Raw genomic sequence first — 10,862 nt, forward strand, 5'->3', positions numbered from 1 at the left:
CCAGCACCCGGGCCTGGCTCGTGCCACGTGGTGGAACTTTAGCGCCGGTTCGTGCCGAACCGGTAGTAAGGGGGGGGGGCTTTAGTCTCCACTCTTTACCGGCACTAAAGGCCCTTACGAACCGGCGCTAAAGCCCGGTTCTGCAGTATGGTCTCAGTTCGAGGAGTGTCGATCAGCCGAGTCATTTAGGGAGGAAGCTGGGTCTTCTTTTTGACCGGGCAGACGTTTCACACATTGATGAAGAAAATAGGGGGTCCGGCTTTGGATGCTCTAATTGGTTTCATCATTTGGTTTGTTCTACTTCATTGCTAATTACGAGATTGTGGACTAATGCCGGTGATTGTTATCATCAATGATGTATACTTTGCTCTGACTCAATTTGTATACAAATATCCCTTGGAAATAGTTATATGCTAGTGCTATACGACAGGTACCTAGCATAAAGCATCTTTGAGCTGTGAACACCGGCATCTAATCAAACTCAGTCACAAGGGGGAGTTTGGAATACTAGGTGTTTGCTTCCTCAAGATTCTCTTGGGAATGCTTAGCCAGCGCTTTGTCGCATTCAGTACTATATGGTCTCAGTTTGAGGAGTGTCGGTCAATCCGGTCGTTTAGGGAGTAAGTGAGGGGTCTGGTTGGGTCTTTTTTCTTTGACCGGACGGATGTTTCACACATTGATGAAGAAAATAGGGGGTCCAGCTTTGCATGCTCTAATTGGTTTCATCATTTGGTTTCTTCTACTTCGTTGCTAATTACGAGATTGTGGACTAATGACGGTGATTGTTATCATCAATGATGTATACGATGCTCTGACTTAATTTGTGTACAAATATCCGTTGGAAATAGTTATAGGCTAGTGCTATACGACAGGTACCTAGCATAAAGCATCTTTGAGCTGCGAACACCGGCATCTAATCAAACTTAGTCAAAGGGGGGGAGTTTGGAATACTAGGTGTTTGCTTCCTCAAGATTCTCTTGGGAATGCTTAGCCAGAGGTTTGTCGCATTAAGTACTATATGGTCTCAGTTTGAGGAGTGTCGGCCAGTCCGGTCGTTTAGGGAGTAAGTGAGGGGTCTGGTTGGGTCTTTTTTCTTTGACTGTACGGATGTTTCACACATTGATGAAGAAAATAGGGGGTCCGGCTTGGGATGCTCTAATTGGTTTCATCATTTGGTTTGTTCTGCTTTGTTGCTAATTACGAGATTCTGGACTAATGACCGTGATTTTTATCATCAATGATGCATACGATGCTCTGACTTAATTTGTATACAAATATATCCATTGAAAATAGTTATATGCTAGTGCTATACGACAGGTACCTAGCATAAAGCATCTTTGAGCTGCGGCATCTAATCAAACTCAGTGACAAGGGAGGAGTTTGGAACACTAGGTGTTTGCTTCCTCAAGATTCTCTTGAGAATGCTTAGCCAGCCCTTTGTCGCATTCGGTATGATTTTATTTATTTACCACGTCACATTTGGTATTACAGTGTACAGAGTCACTTTCGACGATGATCACATATAAGTCCAATTTGGGAGGCAAAAGTATACAAAACGAACAATCGGAAGCAAGTACACGACAGATAGCGATTGCATCAGCGTCCTGTGTGTATATATCTTGCGATGGCCATCTGCCCCGAGAAAGCCACGGCTAATTGTTGGGTAAGGTAGTCATAGAGCAGGCAGAATGATGGACGGGGCTGGAGCGCTACTCCGGAGTCATCAGATGGAGCCGCCGCCGCCGTTCTTAGCAATTTCGGTCACCGTGGCGACCTTGGCTGCTGGCGTATTCGCCATATATTTCTACGCACCTTCATGGCGCGTACGTAGGGTCCCCGGTCCGATGGCTTACCCGCTGATCGGCCACCTGCCGTTGCTCGCCAAGCACGGCCCGGCGGTGTTCACGGTCCTCAGAGAGAGATTCGGGCCCATCTACAGGTGAGTTTGCCCGTGCTAATTAATTCCACCATGCAGGCGAAAAAAATGGTGCCTTAACATGTGTATTTGTGTCATTTTCTCAGGTTTCACATGGGTAGACAGCCGCTAGTTATGATTGCAGACCCCGAGCTGTGCAGAGAGGTGGGAATCCAGAAGTTCAAGAGCATCCCCAACAGAAGCGTCCCTAGTCCTATTCGCAGCTCGCCTATTCACAACAAAGGCCTCTTCTTTACGAGGTTGGATGTGTGCACCTTTATTACTTTATCTTCTTCCGTATATATCCTTGACTGAATCAACGGTGGGAGTTAAAACATGTACGCCTTTAGAGATTTCATGAAGTCAAATGTGTTGAGTGCTTCCAAAGTTTCATCATGAAATGATATCCGCGGAAATCGTTAAAATAATTTATGCTCCAAAAATGATATTTTCGAAAGCATTTTGGAGTGCTGATTTTTTTTTTCGTTTTTTGCCATTCCATGATAAAATTTGCAAGCACTCAATTTTTTTCAAAGTTTGCCATGAAAAGTTTCAGATTTTTTTCTTCTAATTTTACTGTTCATCACGAGCAGAAGAGACTTTCAGTAAGTATTCATTCGGTTTATAAGTCGGGCACAAGTTTGTAGGTCTTCAATTTAACTACGTACCAAACTATGCGTAATACTCCACGACAAGAGTACGTTTAGAAACATCATTCAACCACGAATCTAGTATAGGAATGCAAACATTAGTACTGCTACAGGTAACACCAAGAATAATCTATCATCTAACATGCTTTCACTATCATCTCTTGATGACTTGAGGATTATTATGCATTTTCATTCATTGTATACGCTCTATTAATTAGATGTAAACTGTGCCGCACCAAGAAGTGAAGCAACACAACAATACAAACTATATTGTTATTTAATGCAAACAACAAACTATAGAACTGGGTCATGTAGGTCGACTGTTTTAGTAGAATGTTCCATACCAATTTGTAAAAAATTAATACTCAGTACATATCTAGCTAGAGCTTGTTTTAAATCACAAGCATATCACTGTCTCCGCAGGGACTCGAGATGGCAATCCATGAGAAATGTCATCATCTCCATCTACCAGCCGTCGCACGTGGCAAGCCTCATCCCTTCCTTCCAACCGTACATTGAACGGGCGGGGCGCCTCCTCCGGCATGGCGAGGAGATCACCTTCTCCGACCTCTCGTTAAAGCTCTTCAGCGACACTATTGGTCAGGTCGCCTTCGGTGTGGACTTCGGCCTCACCAAAGGCACCACCTCTCCACCACCGAAACACCATGTCGATTGTGCTGAGACTGTCGACATGACAACAGATTTCATCAAAAAGCACTTCTACGCCACGACGTCCCTCAAGATGGACCTCTCAGGCTCCGTGTCCATCATCCTTGGCATGCTCGTGCCGTTGCTACAGGAACCTGTGAGGCAGCTCCTGCTGCGTGTGCCGGGCTCAAAAGACCGCCGGATGGAAGAGACCAACTTGGCCATGAGTGGGCTACTGGACAACATTGTGGCTGAGCGGGCGGCACAAGCTGACAGGGGGGAGAAGAACTTCCTGTCTGTGATGCTTAATGCAAGCGAGAGCACAGACGCAATGAGGAAGTTGTTGACGCAAGATTACGTGAGCGCACTTACATACGAGCACTTACTTGCAGGGTCGGTGACCATGTCCTTCACGCTGTCAAGCCTGGTGTACCTTGTGGCGATGTACCCCGAGGTAGAGGAGAAGCTACTCAAGGAGATCGACGCTTTTGGGCCCAAAGATGTGGTACCCAATGTTGAGGACATCCAGACCAAATTCCCTTACATGGAGCAGGTTAGTTGGATTCAGAACATGAGTCAAGTGCTCAAAACTAAATATTACTTCTCATACGATTCGATCTCAAAACTATATATGCAACTAGTTGCCTGCTTATTTGTCGGGCATCTAAATGTGACTTGTTTTCGTTCGTTAATTAGTTTCTTCTTTGAGAGTTTTTTTGTATGATATATAGGTTTTGAAAGAGACGATGAGATTCTACACTGTGTCCCCGCTGATTGCTAGGGAGGCATCCGAGGATGTCCAGATTGGAGGCTATGTCCTTCCTAAGGTTAGTGCCTTGTGCTTCCTACGTTACCAACCCGTAAACATCAGGCCCTAATTGTTTCAACTATCATTCCTCCCATAACAAAGCAAGCCTATTTGTCGAATATTGTTGCACCAAGTTATTTGTTTAACAAAGAGTAAAAACAATTGGGGTGATATTCAGGGTACTTGGGTGTGGCTAGCACCCGGCGTACTAGCAAAAGACCCAAAGCAGTTCCCAGACCCCGACGTGTTTTGGCCTGAGCGGTTTGACCCTGAGAGCGAGGAATGCAAGCGAAGGCATCCCTATGCATTCATTCCCTTTGGTATTGGACCCCGGGCATGCATTGGGCAGAAGTTCGCATTCCAGCAGCTCAAGCTCGTCATCCTCCACCTCTACCGCCACCACGTCTTCAGGCACTCGCCCAACATGGAATTCCCGCTGCAGTTCCAGTATTCCATCTTGGTCAACTTCAAGCATGGTGTCAAGCTCCAGGTCATCGAAAGGAAGACTTGATATGTGTCTAGCAAGTAGCAACTCTATCTAAATATCATGGATATGTGTTCTTATAAAAAAAATGTGAATTTATGAAATATGTACATGCTATTTTGTACAACATACATGAAGATTCTGTAATGCGTGTAACCTTGTTCTTATATATGGAATAAAAGCTGATGCATGTCGTTGTTTTCGTTCCCGAAAAGATTACATCACATTTTCTATACATCTATTATATTACTCGCGAATAACCTGTGGTTGGATGGTTAGAAGCACTGTTGTACCCCCAGCACATCAGAGTTCAGGTCCCAGAGTTGACATTGGCATTTTCCTGGATTTATTTCAAACCTTCCAGTGATATGCGTTCTGTGGGAGGAGACGTTCCCGTCAACTATGAAGGCGTCTGTGACGACGTCATCAATCTTAAAATGATGTGTCGGCTCTGTCTTTAGGAGGTGCTCATAGAGGTAGGGTGTATGTGTTTATTGGGCCGAGTATATGCTTGTGTATGTGAGCTGTGTAAAAAAATCTCACTAAAAAACTGCAAAATCCTTTAGGGAACTGCAAAAGGGTATATTTGTCCAATAGATTGATTGGGTAAAATTAATCTAAGAATTAGATGACACTGATTGATTCAGCCTTCGCTGCACACCTAGGGTGGCCGATCTCGAGCCATCGAATCCGAGCGGGGCAGGGGCGGTGCGGGTATCATTGCCATTTACCAGAGATGACCAAGGGATTTTCATTCAAGCGACATGCATGCAATATGATGGAGTCACTGATCCCTTGTCGATTGAGTTGCTGGCTTGCCAGGATGCGATGATCCTAGCACGTGATATGGGATGGCAAAGTGTGCTAGTGGAAACAGATTGTCGGGAGATTCAAAGTATGTGGATCTCATCCCAGAAATCTACCGGCTTTCATACCTTACGGGAGATGGAGGAAATTTTTTTTTTTGAGGGACGGGAGATAGAGGAAGTTAGTAATCTTCTTCAGGGATTCAAGCTCAGGATCTCTGGCCGTCAGTCAAATTAGGTGGCTCACTGGTTAGCGAAGGAGGCTTTAGAAATTGTTACACATTCTGTAATTTTTGATGTAATAACGGCCTGGCTGACTGAGGTTGTTTAGTCAGACATGCTAACAACTGTTGAATAAAGTGCCGAAGTGCGTTTAGCTTCAAAAAATAAAGGGCGGCCGATCTCTGTATGTTCTTACAATTCCTTGTCCCGTTGACAGAACCACGGTCGTTCCACCGCACTGCCCCGCGGATGTACCCATGTTTTTTTTTTGGTATGGTCATCTATCTCATAAGAAAAAGGATTTCCCCCCGCTTTGTAGCTCATCTATCTCTTACACGGCACTAATTTGGGAGAGAAATAATATTTGCTTGAAAACTTGGCAACATCGAAAGCCAACAGCAATGGTAGCTTTCGACGTCCATGAGTAGAGACAATCTCCACCATTGCACTGCGATGTCGTTCTGTTCACTTTGTACCACGCATCGATTAGTGCATGTATTCCCTCAGACTCCAGTCCTTTTCAGTCCGTATATAATTATATAAATATTGTTTGAAGTCAAAGTATCTCTACTTTGACCAAACTTATAGAAAATATATATTAACATTTACAATACCAAATCAACACGGGTAGATTCATTATGAAAGGAGTTGTTGGCGAGGACCGGACCATTTTCAATAGGGAGCGACACAGGAGGCGAAAACCTAGTCGTGGCCCATCAACCCCACCCTCCTCCTCTTCCCTTTGCCATCGCCGGGGCATGCCGGCGGGCAAAGCCCCCTCTGGTGGACAGCGGCAGCGGGGCTCCTCTGCTTCGTCATGTAGTGTGGCGAGTTCGACGGGTATCGTCCTATGTCGGACCAGGTTTAAGCGCATGCGATCACATGACTCTCTTCTGCTCGCTCGATATGGGGGGGGGAGGCGAGCACCCGATGTCCTGAACCTTCCTGCGTGGCTGTTTGGTTTCGGAAGAACGGGCCACATCAAGGTATTTAGACATCACACCGCCCTTTCATAGATATGTCTAGGACCCACGTAGGCCGGTGCGGTCTCTGGACTCTCGTTTGAGTGGTTTTCGGCGATGCGACCATCCACGGGCCCGGGCAGTTTCCGACACTTGTCTCATAGGCCTCTTATGTATACGTGGGGGTAGACACACGATATAATCTCTGCCAATTACAATACAAAAGCACATGCACACAGGGGACCCGGAGGCATGTGCCGGCGCCCGGCTGTCTGATTTGTTGTATTGTGATGGCGTCACGGGGAGGAGTGACGGTTGTCAGGTGTGATTGCTTTAATCCTTGGATCGAAAGGGCGATGAAATCTAGCCTAGAGACAGAATGGGTGAGAAATAGAGGGAAAGAAACTAAATGCAACAAGGAGTTATAAGTCCAACTCACTACTCTAATCATTTTGCACTACACATAGTTTGTGCACTGTTAAGCCCCATGTAATTTATCGAGTACTCGGCTTATAGCTAGCACTGGCACGGAGCCGTTAGTTGTCGCTGTGATAGCCGCGTTGGAATTAAATTTGTCTTGTTTGTGGAAAAAGCTAGTGGTCAACCGACCGATCTTTCCTCTCACATCCACCACGTTCCACGCTTGACACGTCTCGATGGACCAGCGCAGAGTTTCTCTCCTCCATCCCTATCTAATGAAATGGCAGCATATTTTTATCTCTTCTATCCATACGTTGAATCTCATCTCACCATGCAAAGCTCTCTGTACTGCAGTTCTCGCAACTAAGCACCTGTTTCGAAAAGGCATACCGCAACAAAAAATGGGGTGATGCAGAGACCACGGGGTGCTCTCTCCGTTGCAGCCATCGGTGTTCTTGCAAGTTTTCGCAATAGCAGTCTTGTTGCAGGAGTACATAGAAGAAGCTAGAGATGTTGGATCCTATTGCAATGAAGGTTTTGCAACAAGAGTCTTGTTACAGAAAAATAAGAGAAGACGTTTTGCATCAAGAGTCTTGTTGCAGAAAAATAGAGAAGAAAAAGATTTGCAACAAGGGTCTTGTTGCAGTAAATTAAAAAGGAGAATATTTTGCAACAGAGGCCTTGTTGCAGAAAATTAGAGTAGACACTTTTGTAACAAGGCTCTTGTTGCAGAAAGTTAGAGAAGAAAAGATTCCGCAACGAGAGCATTGTTACAGAAAATTAGAGAAGAATAACGTACGGCTTGCGTTGTATAATCGAACGGCTCGCGAGGCGGCGAAGTGGAAATGGTGGAGCGGTGGGGAGTGGGGGATTTTGACTTCAACGGTTTGTTGTCGAGTATATTTAAAGGTCGAGGCGGCCGCGAAGTAATTTTTCCCTATATTGCATTTAAGGGTTTGTTAGGTGCATGTTAAATGGAAAAAACATGGATTTATCCTCCAACCGGAAATAGGGGATCGGCTCTAAGGGCTTGATGCTTAATGCTGCACTTGTAAGGGACCGACTATAAGTCAGGTGCGTGAAAAGAAAAGTCCATTAGTCACTTTCTACCAGGGCCTTTAGATCTTCATCTAACGGTCGAGAACATATCATGGCACTATTCATCTTCTACGTCAGCCTCTTCTTCCTCGCGCAACTGCTGGCCAACCCAGCCTAACTGCTTACCTCCGCCCCTTGAGGCCAGCGGCTAGCGCTGCCTCGCTGCCCCTCCCTCCACTCCACCTCACCCCACCGACATGCTGGGCGCCGCTCCAGCCATTCCTCTAAACCCTGCCGCACCGGAAGACATCTCCGGCGATCCCCTGCACCCCCTAAGGTAGATAAGGGGGCCATCGCTCCCCCCTAAGATACATAATGGAGCCATGGCTTCCCCTATAGCAGGGTTGTCTTCTCCGGTGAGGTCCGGCATAAAGGAAGGAAGAAAAGAAGGAAGAAGGAAAGTGACTGACGCGAGATAAAATTTTAGGTACCTGATAAATAGCAAAACCAAACTCCCCTCGCCGCTGCCGGCCTGCGCCACTGGGCAAAGCCCGGTTGGTGCTGGTGGAGGTGGGGTCTTCTCTCTCCTTGGCGCAGTAGAGCTCGGCACAGGCCGAAGTCCATGCGTGGAGGCACAGCGCTGGCCCAGGGTGGCGCGGCACCTTTGCAGGCTAGACCATGTATGGGCCTCCCTGGGGGTGGTGTGGGTCATGTCTGTGCTGTGGGAGGGCTGGCGGCGCATTCCGGTGGTGGGGTGCGCTCGGAGTAGCGGTGAGGGGGATCCTCTGGTCACCGTTTCGCGGGTGACATGGTTGATACGTCTCCAACGTATCTATAATTTTGATTGTTCCATTATGTTTTATTATCAATCTTGGATGTTTTTATAATCATTATATAGTCATTTTATATCATTTTTTGGTACTAACCTATTGACATAGTGTCAAGTGCTAGTTGCTGTTTTTTGTATGTTTTTTACATCGCAGGAAATCAATATGAGACGGAGTCCAAATGCAACGAAACTTCACGGATCTTTTTTTTGGACTAGAAGGAAGATATTGGGCCCTGGTTGCACCTGGGGGGAGGCCCGAGGAGGGCACAACCCACAAGGGCGCGCCAGGAGGCCCAGGCGCGCCCCGGGGGGTTGTGCCCACCCCGGGTACCCTCCTAGACCGCCTCTTTGCTCTATAAATACCCCAAAAATACAAGAACCCTAGAAGCGTCGACGAAATATTCATCCAACCGCCGCAGAGTCCAGAAACACCAGGTCCAATCTGGACACCATCACGGAGAGGTTCACCACTTCCATTGGTGCCTCTCCGATGATGCGTGAGTAGTTCTTTGTAGACCTTCGGGTCCGTAGTTAGTAGCTAGATGACTTTTTTCTCTCTCTCGCTGAATTCTCAATACAGTGGTCTCTTGGAGATCCATATGATGTAACTCTTTTTGCGGTGTGTTTGTTGGGATCTGATGAACTTTGAGTTTATGATCAGTCATATCTTTTTATATCCATGAAAGTTATTTGAGTTTCTTTGATCTCTTATATGCATGATCTTTTATAGCCTCGTATTTCTTCTCCGATATTTGGGTTTTGTTTGGCCAACTTGATCTATTTATCTTGTAATGGGAAGAGGTGCCCGGTAGTGGGTTCGATCTTACGATGTTTCATCCCAGTGATAGAAAGGGAACCGACACGTATGTATCGTTGCTACTAAGGATAAAAAGACAGATATAATATCTGCCGCAATAGATAAATGGATCTTGTCTACATCATGTCATCTTTCTTAATGCATTACTCCGTTTCTCCATGAACTTAATACACTAGATGCATGCTGGATAGCGGTCGATGTGTGGAGTAATAGTAGTAGATGCAGGCAGGAGTCAGTCTACTAATCTTGGACGTGATGCCTATGTAGTGATCATTGCCTGGATATCGTCATAATTATTTGAGGTTCTACCAATTGTCCAACAGTAATTTGTTTACCCACCGTTTGCTATTTTTCTCGAGAGAAGCCACTAGTGAAACCTACGGCACCCGGGTCTTCTTTCTCATATATTTGCTTTGCGATCTATTTTATTTGCTATTTTTATTCGGATCTATTAAACCAAAAATACAAAAATACTTTGCTGAGTTTTATTTCTATTTATTTTATTTAGTGTTCGATCTATCAATCTACCATAATTTACTTCACGTTATTTTGCCTATCTTGAGGCGCCGTGCCCCGGAAGGGATTGCCAACCCCCTTAACACGTCGGGTTGCGAGGATTTGTTATCTGTGCGCAGGTGCTGTTTGCGTTGTGATTGCTTGGTTCTCCTACTGGTTCGATAACCTTAGTTTCATCACTGAGGGAAATACCTACCGTCGCTGTACTGCATCATCCCTTCCTCTTTGGCGAAAAAACCGACGTAGCTTCAAGCGACATCAGAGGAACTTTCTGGCGCCGTTGCAGGGGAGGATCTTCATCATAACCAGGTTCCTAATCACAAATTTCATCTCCTCGCAATTTACATTATTTGCCATTTGCCTCTCATTTTCCTCTCCCCCACTTCAAAAAATTTGTCGTTTTATTCGTCCTCTTTTTCGTTCGCCATTTTCTCGTCAGATCTCATGTTTGCTTGTATTGCCATGTGTCTTCTATTTGCTTGCATCTTCGCTTGCTAAAAATCTAATGATATGGAACCTCATCCAATTACTAATCTTTTCAAAAGATCTGATTATGTTGAACCAATTGCTAGTGAGTTGAGTGCACTTGATTATCTTTATGATGTTTTGCTTGAGGTTCGTGGATCTAAAAATTGTGATGAAGAAATTTATGAAGTGATTCATGATAGCTCCTTGAATATAAAGCATGATTGCAATGATTTTACTATTAATTCTATTAATGTCAATTGTGCTAATAATATTCAAAAC

General features: G+C 45.4%; 1 protein-coding gene across 1 annotated transcript; it reads left to right on the forward strand.

The window, feature by feature from the left end:
- The first annotated feature begins 1,451 nt into the window (after window positions 1–1,451).
- On the forward strand, window positions 1,452–4,707 carry LOC123173677 (cytochrome P450 711A1). Its single transcript, XM_044589938.1, has 5 exons — window positions 1,452–1,939; window positions 2,023–2,175; window positions 2,989–3,766; window positions 3,945–4,040; window positions 4,200–4,707. The coding sequence occupies exons 1-5, from the start codon at window positions 1,689–1,691 to the stop codon at window positions 4,530–4,532; spliced, it is 1,611 nt and encodes a 536-aa protein (XP_044445873.1). The 5' UTR covers window positions 1,452–1,688; the 3' UTR covers window positions 4,533–4,707.
- The last annotated feature ends 6,155 nt before the right edge of the window (window positions 4,708–10,862 follow it).

This window comes from Triticum aestivum, unplaced genomic scaffold (genome assembly GCF_018294505.1).
Source record: "Triticum aestivum cultivar Chinese Spring unplaced genomic scaffold, IWGSC CS RefSeq v2.1 scaffold48146, whole genome shotgun sequence".
Taxonomy (NCBI): Eukaryota; Viridiplantae; Streptophyta; class Magnoliopsida; order Poales; family Poaceae; genus Triticum; species Triticum aestivum.